The 17,520-nt window shown below is 41.6% G+C and overlaps 1 protein-coding gene across 6 annotated transcripts in view; it reads right to left on the bottom strand.

Moving 5' to 3' along the window:
- Positions 1-17,520, bottom strand: part of nrxn3a (neurexin 3a) — a gene marked incomplete at its 5' end in the record, with an annotated part of 152,593 nt that overhangs the window by 66,685 nt on the left and 68,388 nt on the right. For 5 of the 6 annotated variants that reach the window (XM_083907836.1, XM_083907834.1, XM_083907835.1 and 2 more), the window contains one exon: positions 14,344-14,505. In XM_083907836.1, coding sequence (XP_083763962.1) covers positions 14,344-14,505 — 162 coding nt within the window. Of the gene's footprint in view, positions 1-14,343; positions 14,506-16,233; positions 16,279-17,520 lie in introns of all 6 variants that reach the window. The other variant, XM_083907837.1, reaches the window with a different exon arrangement.

Below are 17,520 nucleotides of genomic sequence, written 5' to 3'. Positions count from 1 at the left end.
GTAGACACACACACACACACACACACACACACACACACACACACACACACACACACACACACACACACACACACACACACACACACACACACACACACACACACACACACACACACACACACACACACACACACAAATACCTAAACCCAATTCTAACCCTAAACTTTAAAGCAGGTCTTCACCCTTAGAACACAGTGTTTTTAGGCAGTTTTTTTCCATAATTATGTAAGAATGTACAATATAGTGTCTTGTATCCTTTTTTTCAGCAGAAACTGCAAGCGAATAAATTAATTTCCACCAACCATATAAACACACCTGAGCAAAAAGTACTCAAATTGTTTAAAATCGGAATAGAATTTGCAAAATTTGGAAATAAAACAAATTTTTTTTTCTAAATTTTGACTAATTGACACAATTATTGCTTTAACTCACTACTAAAAATGTTATAGAAAATGAATCATAACTTTGACTCAACAAAACACAAAAACACATTTTGTAACGCCTGAATATGTGCCCTATAAACACACACCCCCAAGATGACCATAAAAGGAGTCGTGTATTATTCCCACTGCAGTTCATCAAGGGTGCGCCTGCGGCACAGATCTTTGCCGTGTAAGCACTAAGGGTCAACCATAAAGCGGTCACTCTATTTCTTCAAGTTAAACTGGTGTCCTAATGAACATGTCTGTGACATGCTTTGGTCAAAATACCAAATAAGGATGAAGCACCACAGCAGTTCAATCACCCTGCCAAAACAGCCCTGTTCAGAACGCTCTGTTTAGTAGTATGTCTTTAGTTCCACCTTAAAGGTCCACCTTAAAAAGAAGTAATTAAAAGAAATTATATCAGACATAGAGGCTACTGGGAGCTAACAGCAGTTAGCATTTGGAAAAGTGATCATTTGCAGGCTCTAGCAGGCACATTGCCGTCCTATATAACATGTATCCACTGGACAGATAAATCCTCTGAGGCTGGAAGTTTGTGTAGAACTCTGTGCTGCACTGTGGAGCCAAGAATAGAACTTTTCGTGGACTTCCGGTTTTCAGATACTGTTGCCCTCGTCAGCACTCTCGCGTGTTTTACAGACAAAGCGGAGCTCCGCGAGACAACAATTCCAGGAATTTAGTGCATTGTGACGTCCCAATAGTGCACAAGTCAACATTGTGTGTTTCATCTCCTGTACTTAGACTGAGGAGGACCACAAAAACATGAGTGAGTCATCTTTTTTCACATTTTGCTGACTGATTGGGCCTCCAGAGTCCCAAATATAAGGATTTAAATGATTAAAAAGTTGATTTTGCATAATATGTCCCCTTTAAAAAAGTTGTGAGGACCAGAAAAATGTCCCCATACGAGAGCAGGATTAAGGCTCGCTACTCTCTTCGATCAACGGCTCTCTTAAGTTCTAATCAATGAACTCACTCGTATCATTCACTACATTTTGAAAGAGTGGGCATGAATGACGTGCATCTTCTCAATCCCCATTCAGACCTGGTTCTTCGACATCAAAATTCACATTTTCGTGCTTCGATCGCGTCGCTTTATATGTCACGCACACGCTCGCATGCAACCTAATAACATCAATAGAGCTGCTTTTCAAATGATTCCAATAACTTGAATTTTAAAGAGACTTTCGATGAATCACCTTGTACTCGGGGAGCATGCTAAGTTACATCCAATCAACTGCTGTATTATTCCCTGGATGCCCCGCCCCCCATATCAGACTTTGCAGCTTCAGAATCTATCAACATGTGGAAATGCTTTGGACGGCTGTTGTGTCACCGCAGCTTTATCTCCATAAGCATTGTGTAGAAAAGTGATTTGTGGTCCATAGTATCAGCCTGAATGAACGGTTCATTGTGAATTAACCCCCCACAGAAACACCACAAATCTCCCCCGGGCTGCAATATGTATAGTATATATCCTGATAGTTTACGTCAATCACTGGTTTTTAAACGGGGGGGGCCTGTTTCCTGTAGGAGCCCGGCGTCATTTCATTTCAATGATGGAAAACGAATGAGAAACACTAAGTGAGCCGATCTTTTATCACAGCAACACTAAATAATGTCAATAACAATGGGAGGACGGAGTCATAGAAGGGGGTTGTGTGTGTAAATTGAAATCTGCTCAAGTGGAAAATTGAGGGTCCATTTTTTTCTTCTCTAATTCCGTAGGCAGAGAAACACCCTCTGTCTGGCCGTATTTTGGGCAGCATCCATACAGAAAACAAACACACCCTCTCCCTGCATTTCACTCTCTTTTATATTAATGTCTCAGCTCCTTCTCCTCGCCCAGGGTTCACTCTCTCTGAGAGTGCTGCGATGGCTCAGTGGCTAGATCGAGGGGACTGGCTGAGATTATCGATATTCCAGCAGCAGATTTGACAGTAAATCAACCTAGCCCCCTTCAGGTGCTTGGGGACTGGATGGAAGACAGTCTCTTTCCCCGCACTCCTCTCTTTATCGCCTTTCTTTCTCTTTCTGTTACATACGTCCTGAATTCTCTCCCTCCACATAGCATCGTCCATCTCAGACCTCCACCTCTGCACAATAAACAACCATTCATTCTGCTGCTGTGACTGAACTTAAATACCCCAAGCCCCTGGAGCAGCTCCACAACCTTGTCTTCCAAAATAAAAACCCTCAAAGGAATAGTGGAGGTTTATTTTAGTCATTGCTGAGTACTCGGTGTGCGCCCCCTGCACCGAATACACAAATATCCCATTCACACAGGTAAAAAAAAAAACTTTTAATCAAGGGGCTTTTCCCTGTGTTTAATCTGCATTCATTCATAACAGGGCCATCCCAAGAGTTTATGGGGCCCTAAGCAGAATCTAATTTAGGGGCCACACTCCCACCACCTTGGAGTAACTGGTGCTTGACTATTATTGATACTTAAAGGTGCCATATGTAAGAATGTGGCCAAAAACGGTTGCTACATTCAAATTCAAAATACCGAGGTCTTTACAACAACAACAACAGTACAGACAAAATATTTGCATTAAAAATATATATTTGCAGACTGCAAATCATGTTTATGTTTTGAAATCATGTTTTGGCATGTGGCGCCACTATAGCCATTGCAGTCAGTAGAGTCTCAGCTGCCGAGCAACCAGGGGTTGCCAGTTACGTCAAAAAACGAAACCTAAAAGACCTCTGTATTTTGAATTTGAATGTAGTAACCGTTTTTGGCCACATTCTTACATATGGCACCTTGAAATATAGTTGTAGTTGTTTACACCAAACCAGTGTCACTTTTGGTTTTTTTTTACGTGTTCATTTACACTTTCGTATTCAAAGTGAAACCAAATAACTTAAAACTCATCAATTTAGATCTCTTAACATATCTAAATCTAGATATCTAAAGGTTTTTATCAGCTCTAGTCAGCATCGACTGCATGAGACCCAGGTGAACATGTTCATTTCTTCTTCCTCTGCTCTATTTATGCTACAGATTTATGCAAGGTCGACACGAGGGGTGAAAAAAACACCATAGGGCAGAACAACCACTGGTAATGGAAATGGTGTTAATCTGCTTTTTTTTAAGTGGCTTCATCTGGTACGCAGTGGTACCTGCAGCCTCAGAGCAGGAGACTGCTCCACTTTCTGTTCTTCTTCCTCGAAAAAATCATTTCCTCAAGAAATTTGAATAGCGTGAAGAGTGTTTTTGCAGCGAGGTAAGACACACATTCAGGACAGGGAAATCATTGCGAGCCAGCAGAGCAAAGGCAGTAGTGTAGGAGAAGCACTTTTTTTTTTTTTGCTATTATGGTCATTTGTTTTTCCACAGTATTCTAATGATGATTGAATTCCAAAATGCATGTGTCAAGAGAGAGATTTTCTCACAAAAAATATTGTGCCATATCCACTAACATGGACGGACGGTGTATAGGGACGATTTGGGGCGACGCCCTACCAACGAGGAGGAGAAAGATTTTTTTTTTCCGAAACAATTCCAACAGAGGTGGAAAGTAACGAAATACATTTACTCAAGTTACTGTATTGAATACCTTTTTTGTGTATTTTGTATTTATTAAGTACAATTTAACTTTTACTTAAAGTACATTTCAAATGAACTACTTTTTACTTCTACTTGAGTACATTTTCAGATGACTACTTTTACTTCTACTTGATTAATATTTAATCAAAGTATTGGTACTTTTACTTGAGTACAATATTTTAGTACTTTTTCCACCTCCGAATTCCTCCGAAGATCCTTAGTACTAATATTCCTTTCAGCCGTCTCTGCCAGCAAAAGGTAGTTATTATCAGTGTTCTAGACATAATGTCTGTCATTGTCCAATCAGAATCGTCAGATTCAAGTCATGTTTTATGATCCCGCCTCTTTTAGGGCGATTTGACTGACGTGGACAATCGCCCCCAGCATTCTCCCATTGACTCTCATGTTAAAAAAATTTTTTTCGGAACAACATACTCTCCAATGCATTTTCAATGAGGATCTTGGGGCTCGCACAAACGTACTTGCGTCATAGGTAAACTGAGCAAAGAGAGGAGCAGATATCTTCACGTCACATCTCCCGATAAGTTTTTTCACCTCTCTGGTGGTGGCACTCTAAGCAAAGCTCACTGTTAAAAAAATGCAAGGAGGATTGTGCTCGTTTATCCGGTCCAGTGCCACGGAGTTCACGCTTTCATACGTGTTAGCCGTTTATGGCTCGTAGCAGCGGACATCAGTCAAACTGATGGCCAGATCAAGTGGGAAGATTTTCCCCAAATGGACAAAAATGTCCACAATGACACATCAGGGTAAATAGACTGCGACATAAGCAAATGAAAAACAACACATACAAAGCCTGTATGAACCACAATACTATGTGTTCATGTCTTACTGAGGCTTCCCCCGCCCGCCCCGTTACTATTTGGCTTTGGACAGGAGTGGGAAACCACGTCCAGAAGGGAGGTGGAGGTGAGGACGGGAACAGAGGGTGTCGCTGACAATTTGACAAGTCACTTTCAGGTCCATGCCACCTCGAAAAACAATCACAGCAAAAAAAAAAGGGGCCTTTCAACATGCAAAGGGAGCTTTATCAGCACACTGCAGATGCCCGGCTGTCGGTTAACATGAGAATGAGGTGGAGTCTGATAGCGGGCAGAGGGAGGGACACACACACACACACACACACACATCAAATGAAAAAAAATAGTAATCATACGCATTACAGAGACTATACACTTTATTTAGTTAGGCGACAGTGTGATGCCTTAAATGACGCAGATATGGTTTCGAGAGCTTTAATTAACGTAATCAAACATGACAACGGTTGCCAGCTTGATGATGAGCTGGGCTGCACTTCCCTGCCCTTCCTCCAAAAGTCCAATTACATGTCGGTTAAAAGGCAATTCTTATGATACATTCATCCATCTTCTACCGCTTTATCCTCCACATACTGTATGAGGGTCGCAGGGGGCGCTGTGCCAATCTGACATAGGGCGATGGGCGGTGTACACCCTGGACAGACAAAATCTTTTGCAGACTGCAAATCATGTTTATGTTTTGAAATCATGTTTTGGCATGTGGCGCCACCTACCGCCGTCTACCAATCATTGCAGTCAGTAGAGTCTCAGCTGCCAAGCAACCACGGGTTGCCAGTTACGTCAGAAAACGAAACTTAAAAGACCTCTGTATTTTGAATTTGAATGTAGTCACAGTTTATGGCCACATTCTTACATATGGCACCTTTAAATAAATTGCATTTGCATGCTAGTGTAAAAAGGACGATGATCTCTATTCTACAGTCAGTTTCCAGAGTATCACTGATGAGCAGTAACAATGAACAAGGAGATTTTTATTATTAGACTGACAATGAGCCAATCAAGAAATGAATGCGTCATCCTTTCCAAAGGTCTACAGATTAAAAAACCCCAGCCCAGAGTTTTTAACCCAAAATGGAGCCAGCAGCATTTTTAAACTTCTCTGTTTTGCAGGCTAATAACCCCCAACTCTAACCCTAACCCCCAAAACACACACATACACACACCCGACAAAAAAAGAAACAAAAGTACTTAGAAAACAACAACAAAAACACCATCTTTTTGCACAATTTTACACAATGATTCAGTAGTTCAGCCATTCACAACAGTAGGTGGCGATATGAGTAGGTTGTGTGTGTATATTGTATCATATTGTATTGTACAATATACACACATTACACAGACACACTATAATAAAGATAAAGACAGAGAGTGTGTGTGTGAGAGAGAGAGAACTACAGTGAACATGTCTGACAACAGCCTAATGATGGAAATCCATCACTGCATTATCTCCTTAACCAGACCTCCACGACTCTCTCTCTCTGTGTGTGTGTGTGTGTGTGTGTGTGTGTGTGTGTGTGTGTCTAATGTAACACAAGATGCCATGGATTGCAGCCAAAATAGCATTTTAATGTTACCTTCCATTTAGAACCTTTACACAACAAAGAATGAATGTGATGTAGCCCCCTCACAATATACAAGGGTTTCTGATGATGCATGTATTTAAAGGTGCGATATGTAAGAATGTGGCCAAAAACGGTTACTACATTCAAATTCAAAATACCGAGGTCTTTTAGGTTTCGTTTTCTGACTTAACTGGCAACCCGTGATTGCTCGGCAGCTGAGACTCTACTGACTGCAATGATTGGTAGACGGCGGTAGGTGGCGCCACATGCCAAAACAGGATTTCGAAACATAAACATGATTTGCAGTCTGCAAAATATTTATTTGAATGCATATATTTTGTCTGTACTGTTGTTGTTGGTGAGTTCAGTTTGTTATATGAACATTATTCATGAGTCTCTGTGACATATTAGGAGGATTTTATGGCCAGTTGCTTTAGATTTATTACATAATGCACCTTTAATATACAAAATAGTCGTTTGTAATTTGTATATTGTTAAGATGATGAAAATGCCTTCAAGTAGTATGGCATGGTGCTCAGCAAGGGCTATAGTGTGGAGAGGGAAGTAAGAGTAGTAGATACATTTTCACAAGCACAGTGGCTGTAATATAAAGTTCATCTTGAGGCTGTTACACACACTCACACTCAGGGAAGGTTATTCAAATCAGCAGGTCAGTGTTGAGAGAATCCCAGTGTCTCTCTTAAGATTATGCCTCAAGCTGACACTTTGTCCTGAGGGCTGTGTTTGAGAAAAACATCGGTAATATGACAGGTTTACCCTGAAACACACAGCAGCCTCAGTACTAATCGTTCTGATGGACTTTACTGGATTCTACAAAGTTGATGTTTCAAGTATTTCAATATACTGACAACCAAATTCCAAGAGCATACTGCATGCAAATCCCCCAATTGGGGACAACAAATTTATGTATTACACATCAAACTTTGTACGGAAGCCATTTCTGGATCAAAGGATCTGACTTTGTCCATTCGGCTCAAATGCACGTAAAGCTGAGACTCCACTGTTTCTGACAATACACGTCAAAACAGTGTACGACAAAGCATTACGGAGTTAATAGCCAAAGGGTAAAGACAATAGAAATCCGTTCGCCGAACGACAGCTGCTAACAAGCTCTTACCTTTAAAGTTTATCGTGAAAAATTTAAAAAACAAAATGATTTCTAGTCAGCTGGACTTCCTGTGTTACACTCAAATCATTCCGGTTGTCTCTAGCTGAAGCATTACCCTAGCCAAGTTGCGTCACTTTGGGACGTTCTGCTGCTCCTCATTGGCTAACAAAACTGTCAATCAAAACTTTGAGACGACAGCGACCTTCTGTTGGCTGTAAGGAAGCCACATAGGTGTCAATCCTAGGCCGGGTACACTCTAGACAGTTCGCCAGTCCATCGCAGGGTCACATATAGAGACAAACAACCATTCACTCTCACATTCACACCTACAGTCAATTAAGAGTGACCAATTTACCTAATCCCTAAATTTGCATGTTTTTGGAATGTGGGAGGAAGCCGGAGAACCTGGAGAAAACCCACGCACACCCAGGGTCATGCAGGAAGTACTGAACGATTTGGGGTGAGCAAATCTTTTTAATGAACTGATTCTAATGATTCAGTACACCGAAAACAACGTAGGTTGCGTTTGTGTCGCATATAAAGCGATGTCACGGCAGTTTCGTGCAGCTGTTCTATAATGGCCCCGCCCACGATGAGGAGGTAATGGAAAACAACGTGCTCGAGCTGTATAATGGATATAATAATAGTGAAGCACAGGTGGAAAGGGGCCCCCCAATCAAAAACTCTTTGGGCCGGCCCTGTCTCGGAGACACGATGAATACAATCCTGTCTGCTCTGCACCTCACATCTCAGCGACGCTGCCACACAAAGACACAGCAGAGGAGTGGCTCACTCAGTCAGAGACGGGGGAGCAGCCTAGTCCAAAAAAAAAAAAAAAATAGTCTCAATTTTAATAATAAGTGCTCGTGTTCATTTAACTACCATTCTAAGGGAGAAAGAGAGCGAGAGAGACACTGTAAACGCCCTGGGAGACAGAAACATTCATCATCTCTAGATGTCTGACCAGCCCATAAATCTCTGCCTACTGTCTGTTGTGTATTGTGTGTGTGTGTGTGTGTGTGTGTGTGTGTGTGTGTGTGTGTGTGTGTGTGTGTGTGTGTGTGTGTGTGTGTGTGTGTGTGTGTGTGTGTGTGTGTGTGTGTGTTAAATGACTCTACAGCCATAGAGAACAATGGACTAAACTCACTATATTATACACCAATTGTCCGTCACATCACCGCAGACTGTGGTTGAGAATGAATTTAATGTCAGTAATAAGAAACGACTCCCAAATGTACTGTATATGTATGACGCTGCAGCCCCTCACTAGGAAAAAAAAAACACTTAGCATTCAGTGTTGTAGTATTGTTAGTCACATCATCGTGTCAGAAGGGTGTTTTGCCAGAGCAGAGCTTTTGTAGTGCACAATCCTGCCCACAGGGTGGCATCATTCCCTCAGCAAAACACACAATCTGGGGCTGAAACAGCCTGAAGACTGTCAAAGGAGTACACAATACTTGTAGTGCTCTCACACAGTTTATTTTTAAACGCACCCAAGCTTAATTTGTTGAGATTTTAAGCCAACTGTGTGTGTGTGTAGAGAGAAGTGTGCTATTTACACAATTTAAATACAGTGGACAGTAGCTTAAGCTGTCAAAGCATGGACTATAATGAAAGAACAAGGTTTGACACTTTGATAACTGATGAAATGTTAAAGGCACAGTTCTTTTTAAATGTGTGTTTGTCAGAAATGACAGCGCTACATACGTCCCCCACACTAAGAACCATGTGGAGTTCCACCCACCGGTGCCCTAATGGACAAAAATGCTGCGCGCTGAAAACCTCTCTAGAGTCACGAGCCAGGCTTTTGAATGGAGGCCAGATTAGGTCATGCAAAAAATATGCTGCTTCTTGTATCAGGTGCCAAATCAAATCACATTGACCTACAATAGAGTTACAATTCTATTTTCAGTCACAATTATCTTCAAAGAGACAACACTTTAAAACATTGCTATAAAAAAAAATACAATTTCTGAATTAAAGGTGCCATATGTAAGAATGTGGCCAAAAAACGGTTACTGCATTCAAATTCAAAATACAGAGGTCTTTTAGGTTTCGTTTTCTGACGTAACTGGCCACTCGTGGTTGCTCGGCAGCTGAGACTCTACTGACTGCAATGATTGGTAGGCAGCTGTAGGTGGCGCCACATGCCAAAGTCTCAATTAAATCTAAAGCAACTGGCCATAAAATCCTCCTAATATGTCACAGAGACTCAGGAATAATGTTCATATAACAAACTGAACTCACCAACAACAACAGTACAGACAAAATATTTGCATTAAAAAAAATCTTTTGCAGACTGCAAATCATGTTTATGTTTTGAAAAAATCATGTTTTGGCATTTGGCGGCACCTACCGCCGTCTACCAATCATTGCAGTCTCTCAGCTGCCAAGCAACCACGGGTTGCCAGTTATGTCAGAAAACAAAACCTAAAAGACGTCGGTATTTTGAATTTGAATGTAGAAACCGTTTTTGGCCACAATCTTACATATGGCACCTTTAAACGTACTAGTGGCGCCCGCCCCACCGGTGTGCAGTAGGTGCCCTATTAATTTTTGCTCCTGCTGTTCCTGCTAAGAAAACCCACTGAAAACATGGCTGTCATCAGATACATAGGGACAGCCACTTCACAACAGGGTCACTTAATAAACCTTGTGTCTGCTTAAGTTTCTACGATCCTGTAAAGTGCTCAGTACGAAAGACAACACTCGCCTCTGAGAAGTAGAGGCAGCATTAAAAATCTCAAATATAGTACATGCAACTTTAAGCTTTGACACTGAATAACAGGGTTCCCACACCTTGGTTCACATCTAACCATGGCCAAATTCCCTCAAATTATAGGAACTGAATGTGCTGACAGCTTAAAACAGAACACGCAAGAGCCACTTTGCCCATGGGCGTCCACTTTCATTGATTTGCAGCACGCTCTGCATCTGGACAAGTGATCGTCCTTGGGATCTTGGTCCAAGTCAATCTTTTTGTCATTTTCTTTGGTGAGCCAGAGATCTTGGCATTTGCATTTCCCAGGCATCACGTTGTCATTAGCCGCCTCTTGCTCAACGTCAATCGCTCATTGTTTTGCATGGAATCTCACATGGATGGTTTGTTATGATGGTTTGTTCTGCGTAGGCCTAGTCTACGTACATCAAGCAATGCAGGGCATGAAACAGTAGGTGGTGTCAAAACAGACATTTACCTAAATTATTTCTTGCACAAAATTCAAGCACATTTCAAAGACCCCTGTCTATTTAAAGGGCTTGACCCTAACCCATCATGGACCAGTGGGAACCCGGGAATAAGTTGACCTATTCATTTATTGTGTGTATTGCCTCTACCTTGCCTGACGGGAGTGGCCTGTAATAATGGTAGGAGTGGAAAAGACCAGGAAGTAAGGCTGTGAGTGTACAAAATAAAACAGGAAACTAACAATGCGCTGAATAACGCTGACATTTTACCTTGGTATAATTGCAAAAAATGTAGCTTCATCTTGATAACATGGAGAACAGTAACAACTGCTTGTTGCACTAGGTATCGTCCAGTTTTACGTGTAGATAAATGGGAGAATGGCGCTTATGAGTTTTAAAGAATGACATGAAAGTGAGTAGGGGCTCTGTGGACAGCAGTCACTGCGCTCGCTCATCTTGCGCGCTGAACTCATCCTTTGTGCTTCTTTTTTGGCTACAGTACACAGGCACAGCTAGAGGCCTCCGTGCGAGTGGTTGATGGAGGTGTAATGACAATGGCAATTATAGCAATTATGTGTTATTGTAGGACCATTATGTATTTTGTAGGTTTTGGAGATGTAGGCTTTCTCTGTAATTGCTGGCTTATGAAAGGCACAACAATCATGCGCCAGCCAACCACATGGGGCTACCAAGGGCGACCAGTACCTGGTGCCATGGTAACAAAGCATTTATCCATAATGCCGCTCTGCGATGGCGAGGACAAGAGCATTGGCAGCAGGCAAATTAGCCTTAATGGCAAGGAGTGGAGGACGTGAGGGTGCTGGACGGCAGGCAGAGGGGAGAGCTGGTGGGTGCTGCAGATGTGTGGGTAAGTATGTGTGCGACTGTATCAGGGAGAGTGTACGATGGCAATCTTGCAGACACTGTATATTTGTGTTTGTGACCAATATTGCTGTGTATGTAGGTGGGAACTTTTTGATACTGTGGAGAGAAAAAAAACATGCAACCATTTAAAGCTAGGGTCTGTAATTTGATGAAAAAAACCCACATAGACCTGATTGTCCATACTTGAAACTGACCCTACGTGTGCTCTTGCAGTGCCTGACCGGACTCTACATAACGGGTTAGGGTTAGGGTTATAGGGTTAGGGTTAGGGTTAGCAAGGAGGTCACAGGAAAATGGCGCGGAAAGTGCAGCCAAAATTCTGTTGTAGTGTTGTTGGGGTGGATCTTTGACCAAAGGACCAATGGGATCATGGACTTTGTTCTGGAAATGACTGCTCAATAAAGAGTTTTTATGTGATTTTTGAATATGGTAAATGGTATTGTATTTATATAGCGGCAAGGGAACACATGCAGCTTCAATAGAAACTATTCGTAGGACTGTATATATAAATGGATGTAGTTTATTCGTTTAAAGGACGAGGAGAAGGCCAGAGTTAAACACTTATTCGTACATATTATTGTTTCGACGTGAACAGTGCAGATTAATAATCAGTCGACTTTCTGATTAGCATCGTAACAAAGCACTCACTCTCAAAGTGCACAATTATCCATCAGCATAAATAGCAATTTACAAATTAAGATAAAAAATGTTTTACATGAAGTACCGACAATATTGCTATAAAGTACCTGCTATATACCTGCTAAAATGACTTTTTTGGCAAGAGACTGGTGAAACAAGCAGTTTACTGTTGAAAAGGCCCCTTTAATGACAAAATAAAGCAGCGTAAATATTTTTAGCACTCACAGTGACGTAGGTTTAATTGGGCGAGCCTTTTGTTTCGTGGCTAAAACCAGTTTTCTGTGCATTCTGTCTCCACTCACAGCCAGGTTTTTGCTGAGCTTGCCTGCCCTCCAGCTGCTTCTTGGCACAGGAAGTGTGCTGAGCACAATCACCTGTGTAATGCAATGACGTACTGTATGAGTTTAATCCCACCAGGTTTAGGTGAGGGTTGGGATAAGTTGCAGTTATTCGTTTTTGGTTAAGGTTAAAGTAAGTCATTGGTGTATGGGTGTGTACTTGTATTTATTACCCATCTGTGTTTCCACCAAGTGGTTTGGTTTAGCCCCCCGCGACCCCCGCTCTGGTGGAGTATAAAGCGGTAGATAATGGATGGATGGGTTTGGTTTGGTTCGGTATGATACATGTCTTTAGGGTTTCCATTAGGAATAGCACCAACTGTTCCATTTTTAGTACCCTTCCCTTGGGTTACCAGAGTAAAATGACTAAATAGCAATCAAGGAGGAGCTAGACTGGGTCTACCCACAACAGTCCGCTGATTGTGGCGACAGAAAAGCGTAACACCCTTGCATCTCTTCAACACCCGTCGTCTAATCTCATACAAAGCTTGACATCTTATTGAGGAAAACAGCCACAAACCGAGCAGGAAAAAAATTGCCGTGTCACCATGGAGACAAAAACCATGGTCTCATGAGGCATAGCCTAATTTCTGAGGAAAGTTGATGGCTAAGACTTGAATTGTAGTTTAGGCTTAGGCATGAACTGGCTATGGTTAAGATCAGGGATATCACTTTGTTCAGTGCTGTCCAGATGAGTGGAAATCAATGCAGTGTCTTTGGAAGAATACCCTTGTGTCGTACCTGCCCAGCATGGCACAGAGCAGGAAGTGGGCCAGAGGGGGATTAAAAGGCTACAACACCATGTCCTCCCTCTTCCTGCTGCTCATCTGATGCTCTATATTGTGTCTGTCTCTCTCATTCTGCGTGTGTGTGTATTTGTCGCTGTCAAACAACGACAAAGAAAGCCAGGTCCCTGCTGTGACCCTATAGTCAACTTCCTAGGTTTGACATCATCGGCTTGAGGGAACACTGTGAAGCTGAAGCAATTCAAGAAGTTCATCGTGAGCAACTGAGCTGAAATGTCCACTGATGAGACGTTTGAAAAATAGTCCCAAGTTTAAAGCGGACCTAGACCGGAAGTTCCAATTAACGCTGTTTTTTTAGTGTGTATCTGTGTCATTACCTTGTTTAAGAAGCCCTGAAGGTTCATAACAAACAGTTCAGCCACTGCTGAGAACGATGTGTTTTATTGTAATCTCGGGCTCAGCGAGATCTCTGAAAAAACCCGGTCCGGTTACGTAAACACCTGCTCCGGGCACTAGTCCGGGCACATCCGGTTGCGTACATTGAACCGCAGAAGAAGAATCACGTCCGTTGTGGAGGTGTTTCACGAGCGACAGTGTCTTCTGACTCCGGGTCAAAGTCATAAAAGGGACTGCGGCGGGGAGTTGTGACGAAGCTATTTTTAAACATTGTTAAATCAATGTTTTGATAATGAGTAGCAGTGCATCCACCGTTCCAGAGGGGGGAGCTGCGCTTCTGAGAGCGGGTGTGCTGAATAGTACAAATAGTACTGGCCAATCACAAGACTCTGTCTTCTAGGGGTCAGAGTTCACTCTGAAATATCGCGGCTCAGGAACAGCGTCAGAAAAGAGGATTTCTATCGGCCTGTTTACAGCAACTAGGAGGTTTTTGACCATAAGCAAGTTAATATATGTAAGTAGACCTCCATAACTAACATATATGTGCAACAGGACCACTCTATGTGAGCTTTTAAATGAGATGGGACACTATCATCACGTTTCACGCCAACAAATCAAGTACTTTACCTCCTTGAGACAGCCCATGAAGTTGTTGCTGACAGGAGAGCCAGGCAGGTCAGCAGTGCTAGGGCTTCCACCCACGTAGAAGAAGTCATCCGATCCCAGCATGGTGTAGTCCTCCTGGGTGTAGCCCGTGGTGGTCAGAATCCCATCCACTGATATCGTCACCTGACAACCAGAGTAAACAGTGAGGGTGGAAGCAGTTTCTTCATTTCCCCCTTTGAACTGTAAGGATGAATAAATCGCCCTGGTCTATGTGAAGAGTACATCTCTGACCCTGTGAAAACATCTAAATCTACATCTTTGAATGAGTTATAGTAGATATTGAAACGATTGATGGGCATGAAATGTAAAACAATAAAATGTTGACTGGGTGAATCGAGTTCTAGACGATGAAAAACATGCATTAGTATTGGAGTGACGGAGAAAATGTAATAAACCATAAAAAAAGAAAGATATTGCGACAAACATAACATGCTTGGGAAAAACTGTCAAAGCAGAGGAGCAGTGAGTTCAGATGACACATAAAATACAAACATGCTCAACAGAGTATAGACCCACACCGCAGGGCATCAGCGTGGGAGCAATTTATAGGAGATAAAAATGTACTTTTCACAAAATCTTTAATGCTTTGTTTACATTTTTGCTCTAATTCTTACCAATAGTCTTAGGGGGGAAACCACTAAAGTGATTGAGTTTGTGCTTCTTTACAGAATAAGAATGTCAACGGTGATACTATTACTAACCCTCCAATGCTGTATCAAATGGGAAATTCAACATTCAAAATGACTGAACCTTGAACCTTGAAAGGTTTGCTTGTAAGCTTACTCCCTATCAAACATGGGGTCTTGCTGTGATGCTCACAAAGAGCCTCAGCCAACATTATTTTTTAAAATGAAACGGGTTGAGATAAAAATGGCCTCGGAGTAGTGTCACCTCTTTGATGAAGACTGGCAAATGGAAATTGACCAAAAGGACACGGAGCGGACCAGGGATTAGCTGATTAGCATGCCAAATTCAGTCGCAAACAACATTTGGGTGACACCATTTAGCGGGTAATGAAATAAAGTTGGACGCTTAAATCAATATGTTTCTTCTGGGCTGACAAATGGACATGTAAAAGTGCCAAAGTGGCAAAAGACAATATAAAGAAAGACAGACATTAAGACTTTTGCTGGTGATGGTTTTACATTTTAATGCTGCCAGTGAGTGTTTGTTTTCTGTCCAAAATCATAATGAACCAAAATCAATCTTTAATGTCTCTATTTTTGTCACTTCAGAACTTCAAAATGTGATGGAATGAAGGGGATTCCAGTCTGATTGATTTTCTCAGACGATTAAATACCCCTGGAAACCAAGATAAAGACAAACAGATACATGAGTAGCTTCAGGTAAAGGTGGAAAGTACCCGCTTGCTTGGCTTGACTAAGATATGCAGTGAAACCTCATACTGTACTCAAGCCTTACTCGTGTTTCAGGGCAACACATCGACGTCTAAAACAAGTCAGGTCTTCCACTGCCCTTAATCACTATCCACTGTTTTTTAAAGTGTCATGATCAGTTTTCAGTTTCATCTCCAAAGCCAAAATGCCTGCAGTGTCGGTGGAATTTGTAGTTATACAATTCGCTCCTACAGTGTGGGCGGTCACATACAATATTCAGAGGCGTAAAGATGAGTTAAGTGTGAGGAGGAGCATTTACTCATACTGCACAATAGTTCCCACAGCAGTGTTGCCCAAAAATGGACAATATCTAATAAAAGAGAGTAAGGACCAGAGGAAATGTGTGAATGGACGATAAAAGCTGAATGACATGAAAGTTGGGCAACACAAAACAGACGGCAAAATGGAAAAAGTACACAGCAAACCAAAAAATGACAATAAAAATGATATCTACCATACAATGGAGTTTGTTAACCATTGAGTATCCAAAGCCTGTTTGCTTTGCAGAAAGATGGAACGGGCAAATGAAGAGGTGTGTTAATACGTCAAAGCAAATCAAATAAAACGACAAACAAACGATGAAAGATGAGGTGGTTGAACAAATACAGTTTGTTAGTTAAAAAAAAAATGTCAGTCATTCTATTATTTTAAGAGTGGTTGTACCATGACAGACAGAGGTAGGTGTTAACAAGCAGAAACAGAGGAGAGACTGAAAAGGCAGGAAAAGAAACCAAATGAAACGTGACCTTGTTTTCTAAAGATGGGTCTATGCAGTCATCTACAGAGGTTCTTAGATAAAGGCTGCCTTTTAAAAACACCACGTATAGGATTGATCAAGATCAGGGCCATTTAATGTCACTGCTGGGAGGTATTTTTATATATTTATTTTTTCTTCCCATCAGCAAATGAACACACACTTTGACCTGGCCAAAAAACCTTAAGGGAACCAAATGCCCTACACAAAATTAAGCAATGAGTCACAAAGGAAAACATCTGATTGAGCTACATGAAGACTAACAGGCTGGACCTTTGGCTTCAAGGAAACAGTTAATCTATCCATAAACGGTTTATTTATGAGGACACGCGAGCAATATTTGGTGACCGCAGCCTTAAAAGTATTGTCAAGGCAGGACATCCTCACACCTGCTAGCTCAGTTTTCATTTAAAGTCTCAATTCTCTCGTCTCTCATTTCCACTCAGACCTGGGTTACTTGTGAAGGTAGAATAGGTCCCTCACTCAATATGCATTCGATTGGCTGACAGTGATCCAACTCGCTGGTTTTCACACCTTCCAGGATTATGTCTATGCTTCCTGACAATCAGAACAGTTCACCTACTTATAATGCTAAATAAACCAATTAAAAGCTTAGACTGGCTGGAAAAATGCTCAGCAATTCCTGTTTTTCTTAGCTTAGATGAGTTGACATGTCTGAAAGGGCAGTGACCAAACATAATCATCTTATAGAAACTTTCATTTTGTCATTTAGGAATAAAAAAAAATAAAAAAAAGTATCTTCCAATGAGAGATCAGTCTTGGATGAATAGAGCGTCTTCCCTGATCACGCCATAGATAAATAAGGAGGAAGACAGAGGGGATGGATGGAAAGGGAGGGAGTTAACGGCCTTAAAAAACCCTGAGATGTTACATGTTCTGCAATGTTGGTAGATACGTTGATCTATGTAGATAGAAGGTGAAGAGCTAGATAGGTAGCTAGATAGATAGGTAAATGGTGAAGAGGTA

Source organism: Microchirus variegatus (assembly GCF_963457635.1).
Source record: "Microchirus variegatus genome assembly, chromosome: 21".
NCBI lineage: Eukaryota > Metazoa > Chordata > Actinopteri > Pleuronectiformes > Soleidae > Microchirus > Microchirus variegatus.
Note: the sequence above shows the minus strand (reverse complement) of the source record. Positions and strands in the feature narration are given on the sequence as shown.